The 16708-nt window shown below is 36.5% G+C and overlaps 1 protein-coding gene across 2 annotated transcripts in view; it reads left to right on the top strand.

Moving 5' to 3' along the window:
* TMEM167A (transmembrane protein 167A) overlaps positions 1-16505 on the top strand; it is a 39057-nt gene extending 22552 nt beyond the window's left edge. Inside the window, exons 3-5 of one of the 2 annotated variants that reach the window (XR_002785144.2) lie at positions 552-586; positions 5697-5874; positions 14617-16505. Coding sequence is in view for 1 of the 2 variants with exons in the window: in XM_010588255.3 (XP_010586557.1) it covers positions 552-586; positions 5697-5767 (106 nt within the window). In the remaining variant the exon portion in view is untranslated. Of the gene's footprint in view, positions 1-551; positions 587-5696; positions 11525-14616 lie in introns of those variants that run through there. The other variant, XM_010588255.3, reaches the window with a different exon arrangement.
* Positions 16506-16708: the final 203 nt, after the last annotated feature.

Raw genomic sequence — 16708 nt, 5'->3', positions numbered from 1 at the left:
TCTTATTGAATAGCACAGTTATATAAATGATAACATTGGAATTCATGGTTATAGATTATTTAAATATGGATCTGCAGTCTGTAAAATTTAAAGTTTTTTAAGAGTTTTATTAATGTCAAAATTCATCCAGAACCTTTTGTTCATTTCTCATTTTCTCACAATTGATATTTATATGAGTTAGCATATAAATTTTCTGCTTATGAAGATAAAGTGCTTGAAGTTGACTGAATTAATCCTACTATCATAAGCCCTTATGCCCATTTTGCTATTCTCACATTGATTTACCCTGGATTTGACCTATAATACCATATCTATTCCAGTTGATAGCAGTTTCTATACATTGATGATTGGTATGCTATTTTGTCCTATTTTTATATATAAATGGTGGCATTACATCAAACAAGGAAATTCCATATCTGAAAGAAAGCATCAGAGGTCAAAATGCCAGTAAGTAGTGAATTCTCCACAGCATTATGGAAAATATGATACTGAGGGAATGATTTACCTTTCCCGGTAATCAATAGCTACTTTTTCTTTTTCATTCCATGCAGACTGTTGGGTATATTTTGGAAGTGCGCTAGAATTGGTAAGTGTCTATAATCTCCCTCCATTTCTTCAACTGTAAGTTGTCAACCAGCTTACTTATCTTGTATTCACACAAGTTAAACATCAGTTTTAAAAGTTTAAGTTTCCCAATTTTAACCATTTTTTCATAGTTCGTAGATTTCCACCTGCCTCTTGTTTAAAACTGGATTTGGTGGATAACTCATAATGCTTCATTAGCAGAGAGATGGAAAATGCAAGAAAAATATCTCTAATTTCAGATATCAAATACCATGTACTCTTGGTTTTTGAGGGGATTTCAGGCAAATGTGTATAGTTTCTGTATGCATACTCATAACATAGAGCTTACTGTTCTGTATAATATGTACCATTTTGGTAATTGAGACTGAATTTCCTGTCTACCGAAAGGCTTTCTAAGCAACCATCTGAATATAATAATTGATTGCCCTTTGTTAAGGCATGGAATATTATTTGTTGCTCTTAGAAAACATTGTTTTGTGTGGGTGAGCTTTGTTATAATTGATCGAAGTTAAGGTAAATATAATTATCTTCTAACTTCATAGCAAGATTAGTAGCATATTAAATGTATATTAGATATCTAAATATAGACAATAGTATGCTCTTATCCCATCTCCCTATATAATATAAAACACTTAGCACAGTGCCCAGCACATAATAGATGCTCAAATGACTGGTAAGTGAAAGAAGTAAAATATATTTTATTGTTGTAATTCACCAATACTCTTGACTAACCAATTACTCCTTTTTTTTTTTTTTTTAACGTGCCTAACTCCAAAGAAAAACAATTTCAAGGCATTTGTAATTATACCACTTGGACTGAAAACAAGTCATTTCAGTCCTTTGGAATTATTTGTGTGCCCTAAACAAATATCATTAATGCAGATATAATACATCAATTCCCAAATTAAATTTATATGTAACTACTTTTTTCTTTCATAAAGCTGTTAGAATTTTGTAGCAAAGGATGATTTTCCTGTTTTTAACATTTAATCTAATTAAATAATCTGACAACAACCTGAATTCCCCAGACTAATCCCTTGAAGTAAAATGGGAATTTAAGAAGTATCTTCCTTTAAATAAGCTGTATTCTTTTTAGAGTATTGTTTTACTTTGGCTTCAATATCTCATGATGTGGAAAGTTTAGAAGAGGGCTCATAAGAGGAAATGAAATTGATTGTGAATTGAAAAATACAAACTAAGCTCTTGTAATACTTAAAAATTTTTCTAAAGAAGATGTGGGAATTGAAGTATTATATTTGCAGGTAACTACAGAGGATGGACAGCTAGTCTCTGCTAAGGACTCCAAATTGGTCACAGGAGTTTCAAGTCTTAAAAACACCTTCAAAGATTCATATGCCATTAGCCATTGAAATAATTTGGAGAGCCAATTTTTTCCTCTTGATCCTTTAATGCTAAGCAAGACACCTACAAAAAGTGGAAGTTGTAAGCATAATACTGAGTTACCTAGAAATTCCTTCTTAATTTTGCGATGCTTAGATCATAAGATTCTTTGACCTTAACAGGCTTCTTGCTGCAGAAAATGGTAGTAGTATAAACGTACAGGGCTTCACAGAAAAATACTCCTTTCAGGGCCCTCATTTCAGTGTAGTAACTATTAAAACAGACATCATCTTCCAGAAAATTCAGCGTTCTTTTTCCATGTTAAACTGTCCTTTGTCATCTTTCTGTACTCTTTTCTCTTACGGATCAGCATGGGAATCTCTCATTTGTAAGAAGTATCATTGACCTTACATTGGTAAAGGCATCAGATGAAAAAGAAACAACTAACCCATTGCTGTCAAGTCAATTCTGACTCATAGTGACCCTATAGGACAGAGTAGAACTGCCCCATAGGGTTTCCAAGGAGCGGCTGGTGGATTTGAACTGCCAGGCTTTTGGTTAGCAGCCAAGCTCTTAACCACTGCACCACCAGGGCTCCAGTAAAGGTACAGATACAACTTATGTAAGTGGTTATCCATCAGGGAACATTTGACAATGTCTGGAGACATTTTTAGTTGTTACAGCTGAAGGTGAAGGGTAGTATATAGTGGGTAGGACCAGGGATGCTGCTAAACAACCCCCGGTGCACAGGACAGTTCTGGCAACAAAGAATTGTCCAGCCCAAAATGTCAATAGTGCTGAAGTTGAGAAACCCTGGCCTAGATTTCCAGGGAGTTCTGGTGCAGACTTATCTGGCATTCAGTCATGCACAACAGCTGCAAACCCTGAAATAATAAAAGAAATCTTAAGTACGCCCAAAAGAACCAAGAAAAATAGAGGGATACAGAGAAAAAAATAGTACCCATGGCAGCTAATGCTAATAAAAACAAAAAGAGCTACAAATAAATATAAATAAGTGTAAACCAAATTGTTGGCTTCAGAAGCAACTGACCCTGAAAAACAAAGGATATTGCCGAGGAACAGAGTTGTAAGAAAACCCCAAGTAAAGTGCAAGGAGAGCATAATGGAAGAGCAAGACAGTGTGCAGGAATAGAGGGAATGTCATTGTATTAATCATTGCTAAGAATATAAAAGGTTTGGAGTTAGGAGGCTGATTTTCACCTCAGTTCTATCATTAAATTACTAACTCATGAAGAAAATATCAAGATCTTAATCCATTTTATGTGCTAAATTGGAGAAACGTACACTGCATTTCAGAGACATTTCTGTCAAATTCATTTGATAATCAACGCAGGTAACTTTTTGGCCCACAATTAATACTTGAAGAGAGTATAGTATGCCAAAAAACTTTAAATATCTAGTTTGGGCTTTCCTAGTGATACTTTTTAGTATGATCTATTTTTATGTCTAATTATAACAGTGCTTTTTTTTTTTTTTTTTTGCTTTATTTTATTTTTCTCTCGACTGTATGAATGCCCCAGGTTGAATAATTTAGTTAAATATGTTCATTCTTGCCCATTATTTGAAAGCATTAACTTTTCATTTTGGCAGAGTGACTTTGAAAAATGGTGAATGTTTATATGCTGTTTTCTCAACCACATACTCCTCTCTTATCTTGACACAGAATATATCCACAAAGGATATAATTTTAATGGAGAAAGGCTCAGTTGAATCCATCTTATGTTACACATCACATTACAGCAACTGTTTCACATTCACTCACACAGACCTAAGACCAGACAAGGAGTAACATTCCTACCAGGTTCAACCAAACATGGCAGTCTCTTTTAAGAAAATTATGAACAGGAAAATGAAACCCATATGTAAATTATAACATTCTGCGTTAGAGGATGAGGAAGAGAAGACCTTCCTCAAAAATTAATTTCCACCAGATGGAAAATTTTGGACAATATTAATTTCTTCTGTTAGGTATTTAATAACACTGTATATTAGATAATGAGAGTAACTAGCCCAAATAAGAGTGACAGGCTTGCTTATGAAGTCTATCTGAAAGTTATGTAAGGGATAGCTTGGTTTTGTTTTGCTGTGTTTTATTTTTTGATAATTTTTTTAGTCCAAAGGAATTAGCATTGCCTAAAAATTATGACCCAAGTACATTTTAGTTTTAATAGACTTCTTTTTCTCTGGTTGAGATGGCAGTATTGATAAAACACTACTATTCTCACTTAGGAGCTCTGGTGACACAACGGTTCAGTGCTTGACTGCTAACCAAAAGGTTGGGAGTTCAAACCCACTTAGCAGCTCCATGGAAGAAAAGACGTGGTGATCTACTCCCATAAAGATTACAGCCCAGGAAACCCTATGGGGCAGGTCTACTCTGGGTTGCTATGAGTTGGAATCAGCTTGACAGCACACAGTTTTCTTACTTCTAGATTTTTCTTCAGTTGAAAGGCAGTCTATTAAATGTCTGTGAACAGAAAAAACACTTTCCAAGAACAGTTATTTATTTCAGTGTGTATGTGAGAAAGAGATGTCTTCTATGAGCATCATCACTGAGCAGGATATAGATTTACAAATAATATGGTAGGTGTGCACTCAGCGAGGAAGTGCTGAAAATAAAAATGATGATGAAAATTTTAGTTGATAAACGTAGTCAAGATTGAAGTTTCCCAGAAGCAATTAACTGAACTTGCTAGGTGGAAAGAGGAATTTAGGAACTTGAAAAGAGCTGATTTTAAACATAGAAAAATACATGCGAGGGAAATATAAGTCGTCTCTACAAGAGAACACCAGGTAAATAAATGCTTAAGATCATTTCACCCTTATTCCTCCTCCTTCGTTTTTCCTTCCTTCCTATGCAACCCACAAGGCAGCATATAAATACCTGGTACTTTATGGATTAGTACAGCTTCACATTACTGAAAAAACAGAAAAGAATGGAACGAGTTAACTCAAAATCACAGGATCTCTGTCTGATTAGAAGACAATTTCACAAGCCAATTTCAGGTCTAATTCATGCAAAGTACAGCCTCCAAGTATAAATACTCCTTAAACACATGCAAAAAATTGACTAATACACAATCTGTTGGTTTACGTTCTACATTTCTAACCTACAGTAACCACATTATAAAAGGCTTGATGAAGTCCGTCTCAGAAATAGTGTTTTCTAATGTTTTTATTATGCAGTTTATTTTACATCCATTTTTAAAATGCCATTTTATTAACCATCTTCTGTTCATTGTCATCTGTAAGTGCTTCTTTTTTCTCTCTTTAAGCGTCAAGAATCAGTGAGAAAAAAATTTGACTAAGAATTGGATATTTCGTTTTATAAGTGGAAGTATACTTTTTTTACATGAAGAAAACCAACAATATTTCTTTGGCCTTAATTGAGTTAAGATCGTTTCTCTTGGATCTCTGTCCTACATTCTGCTTTTTGTTAAACTGTATTTTTTAATATCCGAGATTACACAGTGACATAGGAATGGCACTTCAAGGGTTTTCTAAGCAAATGAAGCAGATACGGTCTTAGAAGTAAATCAGTATAATTTAGCTCATTTTCTATTTTACGTGTTTTTATATTGTATCACGTTTTCTATTTTTTGCTTTGCCCAATCCCCTCAGATGTATGGACCTCATAGGCAAGGATTTTATTTTGATTCTTACGTACCCCTCCCATAGTAAGTAATACCTTATCATATCCTTGTTAGCCACTCAGTTAGTAAAGATGAATATCTCGCTTTTTCCAACAGGTGAACGGAAGAGTCCTTACGTTGCAGTATGCTGTATTGTGATGGCCTTCAGCATCCTGTTCATACAGTAGCTTGGAAAAATGCCAGAGTTTAATTGCCATCACATTTCAATATGAAAAAGACTTATCTGCAGAAAATAATGGAAAGGATGGTTAACCCTTTTATCTCTGAACATTGAGTGAGATACGTTTCCAGCTGCTGTTCTCCATTTTTATGTTATTAGACCAATGTTCTATATATAATTAAGATGTAACCATTTAATGCTCAAAAAGTTTAATATGTTTGTAACAATCAATCTCAGTACTGTCACTACAATATTGCATTCTGCAAGTGTCGTTCTGTTGTGTCAGATACCAATTTTTAGTGAGGTATCTCTAAGGCATATAGTAGAAAACAAAATTGATAAATTATTCAAGTTCCTTTCACTGTGATTTGGCAATGATAAATCTTTATAGAATGAGATCTTTTTTGGACTAGCTCTTTTATTGGGGAAAAAAATGGTTCAGCGTGTGTTGGTGTAAGGGTTGCATTCATGTTTAATAACACTTTTCCACTGGCCACACCATTTTGAATGCATGTTCACCAGAGTACCTCTATTACTCTTAGAAAACTCTGTAGTTTATTACAGGTTTTTTAGCTATTTAAAATAAGACTATGCAGTTCTTAAGGAGGGAGATAAAAGAATTGTGACTTAAGAGTATCATTGGGAAGATGTTCATATTTAACATACGTTTAGAGCAGCTGACTGGTGTAATAGCCTCTGAAACCTCTGGTCACGTATAGATAAACGTCTTAAGTATAAATTTGACCAGCTAGTCATCTTTGAAAAAGACTTCATTCTTAGAACGAAAAGAACAAAATAGAGCAATTATAGAATAATGATCCTGTATATGTTTTTCATTCTTTTTAGTGTCAGGTCTTAGAAAATGAAACAATTATTTTAAATGCCCCAATATGCAAACTGTATTTTTGTTTTGTTTTTTAAATACAGCACTTTAAATCTAGTTTACATTTTGTTTGTCAACTTGAACTGGAATCTCATGGCTATTTGCTTCTGTACTTAGTAGGTGATGATGAATAGTTTTCAAATATACTTATCCATATACCTTGAGTCTTTCGGTTTTGATAATGAACGGAGCTCTTCAGTAATTTTCAGTCTAGGCAGAAGAATATTGGGAATGGAACTTACACATTTTGAAAAAAGGTAGTTATATAAGTTTGTGGTTAACTTTTCTTAAAGTTCAACTGAAATTCAGTTAAAATTTCAAAACCAGAGTTTTAAATAAAAAGAAAAGTGGTACCATTCTTAGATATAGGTAGATGGTATGTTATAGACTGAAGTGTTCACTGTTTATGTTCAAATGGTGGTAGAAATGTAGAAATTTTGGTATTTTGACCTCTAGTTAGCATTGAATATTTGAAATTCAGCCCCACATATCTTTTGGCATAAATACACACAGTTTACCCCAGAGGAATGGAAGCTTTTGATTGTCATAGATATTTAAGAGCTCAAGAGAAGTTAAATCATCCAAGTTTTTTTTTTGTTGTTGTTTTTTTTTTTTAATTTTAGGTTTCATTTTATAAGAGGACCTTACATCCAAGCTAAAAATGTTCATATTTTAAACCAGTCGTCATTAGGTTGATTCCAACTTATGGCAGCCCCATGTGCATGAGTAGAACTGTGCTCCATGGGGTTTTTGGAAGTAGCTTACCAGGCCATTCTTCCAAGGCACCATATTATAGATACTACTAAATAGATATTGTCCTCAGCTGTTAATTTTCTCAATAAAGATAAAAGGAAACTTTTTTTTTTTTTTTTAAGAAAAGAAAATTATTTAGGATTATTTTAATGAGTCTGCTATAGCCCTTTCTTTAAAAAAAAGTAAAATTGCAAGCCACCTGTTTTTGAAGACCACCTTAAACTGTTTGGGATGAATCTTAAGAAACATACAAGAAAAGCTTCTTATATGCTGCCTGCTCTTTTTTTTTTTTTTTAAATGATAAGACCTGTTGTAGGCTGTAATGTATTGGATTATTTTATATTTTTGATACGCCTGTGGCTGGTTAAAAGTGATATATTTTGCTTTAGACAGGGAATCAGGTTATGATAATTGTTCCTACCCTGAAGTGCCTCTTGGGCTTAGCATTAGGTCAAGGATATTCAGAGTATCCCAAAAATAGGACTCTTTGTCAGCACATACATGCAGAGTAAGTCATCTTTCTGGGTCTAGTTTCTGGGTGGCCATCTGGTGTGCAACCTTTGCTGCCAACTAGACTTTCCAAAAGTTTCTGTCAACTAATTTTTTTATATGCTAATGGAAGTCTAATATGAAAAAGGGAAGAATATTCTAGATAATTAGTTCAAAGACATTTCTTTAACTTGGCATTTTGGCGGAGATAGATGGGAAGTGGAGGAAGAAGTAACTTCTTTGGAAAATTTGTGGTAGCATATAAAAAATGTTGCTATTTGTAGATGCTGAACAGAGTGGCCGGTAGCTTAATTCTAACTCCAACCATTCTGACCTTTTGAAACACAAACTCTCTGAGAGGAGGGGAAAGACACAGGGTCTTCTGAAGGAAAGCAGTTAGCATTTTCTCTAATGTATTTATTTCAAAGATTTACTAATGAATCCTTTTGTCTAACCCAAAGGGCAGCATAGGTAGTTTTAACCCCACAGAATATTCGGATATTCTTTCTATAGTCTTGGCAGAGTGGTGGGATACAGAAGAGAATTAACTTTAGCCTCCAGCGGAGAGCCCCAGTCATAGTCCTATTGCAGGGCTAAGTGCGGGTGTAAGATAGTGAGCACTGAAATCCACAGTTTACTAGGTTCAAATGCTCTCCTTAAGCTCGTTTCGGGCTCCAGAATATTTTCATTCCATCTGTGCTGGAATTATTTTGTGCTAATATTTAGTTCCAAATTGGCTATAACTGTACCAATGGCAGGGGAGTACCTACATTCAGACATTCTTGCAGTCAAAAAGGCGTGTATTCTGTAGCATTCCCTCTGGCTTAAATAAGTGGAAGTTCAAGTCCAATGTCTTGTCAATGCCTTGTGCTACTGTGCCAGGCTCTGCCTTCAATACCCTTGTATGCAAATTCAAAATCGCCTTATCATGCTGAGGATGCCTGTAATAAGTAATTTGTAATAGACTCCTTCATCTCAGTAATATATGAGTCAGTCTGGTTTTATCTTAGGACTAAGTAGATGTTTGAATGAAGTAGCTTCTTCAAATTTATATATTCAAAACTGGCCAAATCTCTAGTTTTTTTTTAAAAGATCGAACCCTCATAAATAGTAGACTGTGTTACTATGTTCACTGCTCTTTTAAGGAGCACTTATAGGGCGATTGTGGCATATTATTATTGAAGACAGAAAGATAAGGGCACAATTTCTTCCCTCTAGTAGTTCACAGTGTGGCAGATGAGAGAGATGAAGTCATTTATACAAAGTGCAATCTGATGACATTTATTCTTGCCATAAGCCCAGAGTTCTAGGAGAAAACCAAAAAGAATGACAACCCAGTCAGATGTGAACTTCTTCCAGGGGAACAATGCTTCAACTAAACTTTGAAAAAAAAACATAGTTTAGGAAAGAGAGAAGTATTTAGAACATAAGAGCAATGTGCAAAAGCACAGTAAGAGGTAAGCTTAGAAAGGTGGACAGAGGTGGATGCTCAAGGGTCTTGTATTTTTCTCATTGCTGTCTATTATTACCTACCTCAGAATCGAAATTGAGTGTGTGTTCCCTCCTGCCTGTCAGAAAACTCCTTTAGAAAACACAAAATCCTCTCTTTGTATGCGTAAACAAGGTTGAGTATATCCATGCCCACCTCACTTTGGACCAGGAATACAGAAGTATACTCTTGAGATTCATCTGCACAGTATGTAAGGCAGACATAACTAACCAGTCAGTATTTAGGGACTCTTAACAGCTCACACTTGATGGATGTCAAAAGCAGCCATGATTATTAAAGGACGCACCTGCACAAGAAGCAGGTAGTGTGTTGTCTACATTGCCCGGATGCACAAGAGATATTTCCATTAAGTAAGGATGTGTGCTCTTTTGAAAGCCTCTGAGAAGTTACTAGATCATAGGAAGCTTGAAAACAAGAATGAAGGATTCTTGGGGACCACTCTACATTCTTTGGTTTCCATAACAGTACGTGTTCCAAAGACAAGTAGCCAAATAATAATCAGCGTTGTTAATACTGCACAGCAGTATTATCCCCAATCAGCAGATCAGTAACTGCTGGCTTCCAAAAGAGCTTTATAATTATCTTGCTTTTACACTGCCTTTCAGTTCTTTTACCAATCCCAGATAATATCTGAAATACCACTCCAACATCAGATTAAAAGGAGGAAGGTGGAACTAGATCTCCTGTGATCTTCAGAGTAGAGAGAGTCATCCTAATCTCTGGCGAGGGCTCATGTCTGTGGTGCATAATAAAAGCTAGCTGTGACAGAGTTAACTCTCAACAGCTTTTTCCTAGTTTTATTGCAGAATGAGTGAAAAGCTCTTTTAGAAGTTAAAAAATTGAAATTACCACCTTTTGAGTTAGATGGGCATTTTAATTCTTGGCCCACCAAGCTTAGTATTTGGGGGGAGATGGGCGGGGGGGAGGGTTTGCTGTTGGCTTGCAAATTAAAGCTGTCCAATCTAATATATTGCCGTTTCTCTTAATAAGTTGTCAAGAGCTTGGGTTTTTTGCTTTGGGCACCCGTTGCCGTTGAGCTGATTCTGACTCAGCGACTCCATAGGATTTCCAAGGCTGTAAATCTCTATGGAAGCAGATTGCCACATCTTTCTCCTGTGAAACTGCTGGTGGTTCCGAACCGCTGACCTTAAGATTAGCAGTCAATGGCTTTAACCACTGCACCACCAGGGCCTTTAATCCTTAGAGATCGTTGAAATCTGGTTCTGAATGGATGTGGCAGTTATTAAGTGCTGGCAGTTATTTTCAACATTAATCTCAGCTGAGAGTCTTCAAATACCCTAACATAAACAGAAAACTAGCTATCATTTTCTGTTCAAAATCTGTCTTTGATCAATGTCCATCAAAGTTAGATTACTCAGCCAGTTTATACCATTTACTGAGAAGTACAGAAAAGCTTGTATCAAGGGCCTTCCTTTGGGTTGCATCATCTTCCTGCTATTGTCTTCCCAGCACAGCAAGAAGACAGACCTTTGTTTTAGACCTGTTACTCGAAAGCTAAATTTGCTTAACCAAATGAATTGCAGTGACCATGTTTTTAGTTTGGTTTTGAATGTAAAAAATACGAGATTTGAGTTGAAACACAGTAGCTTTCTTAGTTGTCTCCTATATATATTGTAAACCTGCCTCATGGCTCCATCATAACTACCAATAGAAAAAAAACAAAGACCAGTTGTTGTCAAGTAGACTTAAACTCATGATGACCCCATATGTGTTTGAATAGAACTGTCCTCCATAGGGTTGTCAGTGGATAATTTGGGGGAGTAGATTGCCAGGCCTTTCTTCCAAGGTACCTCTGGGTGGACTCAAACTTCCAACCTTTCAGTTAGTAGCTGAGTGTATTAACCTTTTGCACTACCCAGAGACCCCAACTACAAATAGATGTAAGATTTTATAGAGAAAATCACTGAATTTCTGATTTATATCTCAGTCAAAAGAATCCAAAAATGGCTTGGCTTTTAAGACCATTGAGTTTAACAGCCAAGAAAGCAAATCTGTTTGTAATTCAGACAATTTGCATTAATATCCTTAACCATAACGGATTCCCCTGGGAAAAAAAAGAACCAAAAGTATTGGAAATAAGAGTAAGTCTCTTCACACATGCTATGGAAGATGAGAACACTGAGAAACTGCAAAGATACCCACACGCTAGTGTCTGAGCTTTACTTGGCAAGGGAGGTAGGCTAAGAGCAAGTGTGTAGTGATCTGGGGGTTTGTTCCCAAATTGCCAAAACCTGTAATTTATGAACCACTTCAACGTTTTTAATCAATTACCATGTCGAGGCTAAATGCTGGAAAAGAAATGTGCAAAGACATTAAGCTGAGAAATAGGAAATATTTAAGGTGTGAAAGTAAGAAGACCGGCATCAAACAGAATCTTTGCAGTATTGCAAGTGTTAAAGTGATCTGCAGGCTCAGGCAAAAGATTTGCTCTTGGAAATTAAAAGGGAGATTCTGAGAATATTCTTCGTACAACATTCATTAGAGCTGAAAAGCAGGAGATAATTCTTACTTTATTGAGTAGAAATACCATTTACTCTTCATTTGTTTGTTAACTAGTGTTATTTGCAAATGGAACCTCTGTTAAATCTTGGGAAATGATGAGAGTACTGTAAGTTGTAAAATATATTTTTAAGAAGTTTATAATATAAAATTAAGAACTTCTGTAGAACATACAAGTAAAGATAATAAAGTTAATTTAGTTTTATGAGTGATCTAAACCTCATTCTGATCTCTGTTAATAGGCCACTGTTAACTAAAAGTGAATCAAAGCCAAAATAACAGTGACATACATGGTTAGGTAAGCATACACAGCCTCTAGTAAGGACCCTGAAGGATGACTTGTTTGGGGTAGTCAAAGAAGACCAGTCTATGAAGTCAACGATTAGGCTAAGACCTGGTGCAGATGAAGGCGCACGAGCAGTGAGGCAGAGGAAACAGCATATTCGAAGACAGACAGGAAAGAGCTTGGAACTTCAAGTGGTAGATAAATTGATAAACTAGCATGAAGAATACACTGAGTAAGGCAAAGAATGATGTCAGGGTTGGAAAGAAAAATGGGCCAAATCATGCAGGGCTTTCAGCCATAGAAAAAGATAATGCACCACACACACACACACACACACAGTGCACCTCCAAAAAAACAAAACCGAGCTGAGTTACTTAGATATTTAGGCACACAAAATTTTCTTCTTTTCAAGTAAACACAAAATAACATTCAGCTAAATTAGAAAAATGGTGTTGTCTCCAGCTACGCCCCCCCATGAGGCATTTTCATAAGGGTACTATGCTAATTTTTTTACAGCACCGTGTGGAAGAGGATTGGCATGGCTGTGCTTGTGAGGGTGCCTCAAAGGGGGAGGGTGTGACTGGCAAACAAATGAAGAAGGGGCGTTTTATATGCATATAATGCAGTAGATGTGAGGGATTTGACCACACAATTGTAGGGACTGGTTTGGTAGACTAAAGCTGTCGTCTTTGCATCTGATGTTGGAGCTTGAAATCCACAGAACAGGCGGTCTGGAAGGGGGGAGCTGGAAACTCAAAAATGGACTGACACCCATGTCAGTTCTTGTTGCCTCTGACCTTGGTGCTGTGGGTGTCCTGGAAAAGTCAGTGACCTTTATTTTGGAGTTAAACACGCACATCTGACCCAGGAGTCTGGAGGATCCAGGAGAAGGTGGAGCAGTTGTAGGCCCAGCTGGTGCTTCTTGTCAACAAGGTCAGCAGATCAGTGACATGTATGAGCTATAAAATGGCTGCTGCTTCACCTCTGCCCTCCAAATTTTACACAAGACTCCCTTGTGATCCACCCTACCCAGAAACGTAAAGGGAAGGAAATTCCAGCCAAGTTGATACGTTACAAAGTCATCATGCCCTCTAAAACCCTTCTACTGGATCTCCCAGCAACTCAAATTTACTATATCCCAAACAGAACTCATCTTTCCTTCTAAATCTGCTTCTCCTTCTGGATTCCCCTGTTTTTTATAAACAGTACCACCTTCTGTGCTCAAAACTTTCTAATCCCCTAAGCCCTTCCCTTTCTCATATCCCCCTCTTGTTACCATCAATCTTAGCTTTTAGTTTTGTCATTTCTACCTCTGCAGTGTCTGCCCTAGGTGTATGGGTTCAAACTCAACAGGTGATTATACAATCCCACACATTGATTACATATTTAGTTTGATATAAGCCCCATTCTGGAACTCCAGAAGTACAAAAAGTACCTTCTCCCCACCCACCAAAAGCAGGCGCAGGGAGTTATGGCAGAGGAACTAGCATGCCATTTTCATTATTTAAACCAAGAAAAACACACCGTAGACATGATGAAAGAGCTAATAAAACTGTGTTCATGTTTCTGATTCTAAAACGTTAACAGCTGAGCTTTCCCATGTGGAATAAACTTACGTAAATAACTAGGAAGCAGAGGGGCTGTGAAGAAGTCCAACAAAGTGATAGATGATCTTGGACACTCAATGGAATTACAAGGAAATAAGTGGTTATTGGAAGGTACTGGTGAGCTGGTGCTGGTATGATCAGCAGACTTTACAGGACCTGACAAGGCAATTACCTAAAGCTTGCTTTCTACCGAAGGATATTAGCAATAATCTATCCCATAGGAACCTTTCCTGCTCCATCCCCATTTGTCAGCTTTTAATCATGGAAATTCAGAGAAATTGGCCTTCAGAAAATAAACTTGCTGAACTTTAAAACTAAAATAAACACTCCAGTCTTATGTTTAATTTACCGTGGTTGGTAGCTTCTGAAGAGAACAAATATCACTGAGCATGTTCTGTTTTGTATTCTTGTTCACATAATCTAGTCAAAGCTCATGTTGCATTTCCTCCTCCCACTTCTTCCTTCCATGAAGTATATGTAGTTGCAGTTATGGCCAAAAGGCATTATGAGAAAATTTAAGGAATAGAACCGGAGCCCAAGAAAGCAAACACGTTTCTCCTTGTCCCTTTAGATAATGGGAAAGTGGTAGGAGGGAACTGCAATTCATATGGTAGCTACAGAACTTTGGGACAAATCTCATCTCCCTTGGGTCCGAAAAACCTCTCCAGCTCTGGAAATCTATGACAGTCCTGAATTTATAGTACAAGTTGTTCTTCAGTGGCCCCCGCTTACAATTCTCAGCAGTTGCTTAAACATGTACAAAGAGCTGTTAGAGAGTGAAGTTTTGTTTTGTTTTGTTTTTTTCCAGGCATGTTCTTGGTAATCCCATTGTGGTTGGAAGTCCTACATTTGAGAGATATCCTCAGGATTCACCTTTCCAGAAATTACGTGAAGGCTCACTTTGGTCTTTTTGAAGACTTACAGGGGACATTCTGTGATTACAAGGGAAGTTACTTCTGCAGGAAACATTCGTGGAGCATGTGTTATTGGTTTTTTTTGCCTAAGTAAATTCTTAGATGTAACCTTATCTGTGCATATCAGTAAGCATCAGCTCACCCTTGGCTATACCATGTGAAGGAAAATGTCTGTATGAACTCAAAAGGAAAGAAAAAATAGAAAATTACTTCTAGGCCTTTAATTGCTTGTTATTTTTCCCTCTGCTCTCAGCACTCCATGTGTTTTTATTTCTCCCTCCTGCCTCCAGGAGAAAATTTTATATAATTCTTTAATGTCAGATTTATGCTCCAAAAATTCTAATGTTCTTTTAAGTGTAGCAATGAAAGTCCAGTGGTTTCTAAAACATTTATATCAAACATAAAAGTGCTAAGATGATGCCATAATTGGCCCTCCTGTTACCTCTTTAAAACTTCAAAGTTTCATTCTGTATTGGAATTCCAATACAGGAATTGCAACAAGGAACAAAAATCATTTCTGATATTAAACAAAAGCATTGTTTACATTTATACCATATTCTGAACATTCCTAGGCCTTTACAATGACTTGAAATAAAATTAAGTGACTTGCAGAATCTCCTATACTTATCACCTTGCAACTGCTTAAAATTAGATAATCGTAGACTGTTAGCATGAGAAGAGGCCTCTAAAATCTCCAGTCCAGATCTCTTATATTGCAGATGAGAAGAGCCCCAGCAAGCAGGTGCCTTCCCCACCCAGCACATAACCCAGCACATAACCGCTGCTTAGGTGGAAGCAGTGGTGGACTTGAGACCACCTACTGCAAGTCCTTTACCTTTCCATTTGGCTGTCAAGTCTTCAGTTTAGGTAAATCCATATCACTCAGTGAAAAACATAATGTAAAGAATAAAAGTTTACTTGCATCTTGACAAATTCTGAATTTACTTTTACAGTTTCTGACAAATTTTTGAAAAGACATCATGGCCTTTAGGCATACAAACAATAGTTTGTTGATCTAAGGAATTACAGCCTCAACAAAAGCTTAACAGAGAACTTGGTTACCAGAGACAGAACATACAAAGACCACCTCTTTCTGGGCCAGCCTAATTGCTCCTGGGACCACCAAGTGTTTTTACTTGCTATAATCCAAGGCAACACACTTGGGCAGCTGTACGTTAATTATGATGACCCTAACACAATATGACTCATATAGGGCCGCAATGAGTCGGAATCGACTCAACGGCAGTGGGTAGCACAATATGAGTTGCAGTGGTCAAGAACTCAACCACTAACCAAAAGGTGCCAGTTCGAATCCACCAGCTGCTCCTTGGAAACCCTATGGGGCAGTCCTGTCTTACAGGATCTCCATGAGTCAGAAATAAGTCGACGGCAATGGGTTTTTTGTTTTTTTTTAACAGGTTTTTAAGTAGGAGACGCTTCTTATTTTCCAATACTTATTTATCCTTCTAAGATAATGGTGACCCTCTGAAATGCACAGCCTGTTCTTGGAAAGTGGTGCAATGAGTCCTTCACAATCGTGGGAAACAAAATTCCATGGCACCATCACTCTTATACTTAAAATCTGTTTAAAAAAATGTTTTTTCTCATTAAAAATTAGTATCTATGAATTATAGAAAATCCAAATACACAAAAAGAAAAAAAAGATCCCCAATAATCCTATCAAACTAAGATGACCACTATTAACAATTCATGTAAAGATATCCATGTAAGATAAAACATATATAATTTATTTTTACAAAACTGAATAAAATAGTATATGCAATTTACTAGCCTCCTTTTATTCCACCGCTTAACAATATAACATGAATATCCTTTCACAGATTACAGGGTTCTGCCATTATGCCATTTTTAAATAAATGGAGAGTAAGTATTCTACTGTATAATATAATTTACTTAACCTACAGCCTGTTATTGGGTGCTTAAATTGTTTTCACTTGGAAATAACACAGTACTTAAAAGAACAGC

The sequence above is a fragment of the Loxodonta africana genome, chromosome 2, assembly GCF_030014295.1.
Source record: "Loxodonta africana isolate mLoxAfr1 chromosome 2, mLoxAfr1.hap2, whole genome shotgun sequence".
Lineage (NCBI taxonomy): Eukaryota > Metazoa > Chordata > Mammalia > Proboscidea > Elephantidae > Loxodonta > Loxodonta africana.
The sequence above is the reverse complement of the archived record's forward strand: the minus strand, read 5'-3'. Positions and strand labels throughout refer to the sequence as shown.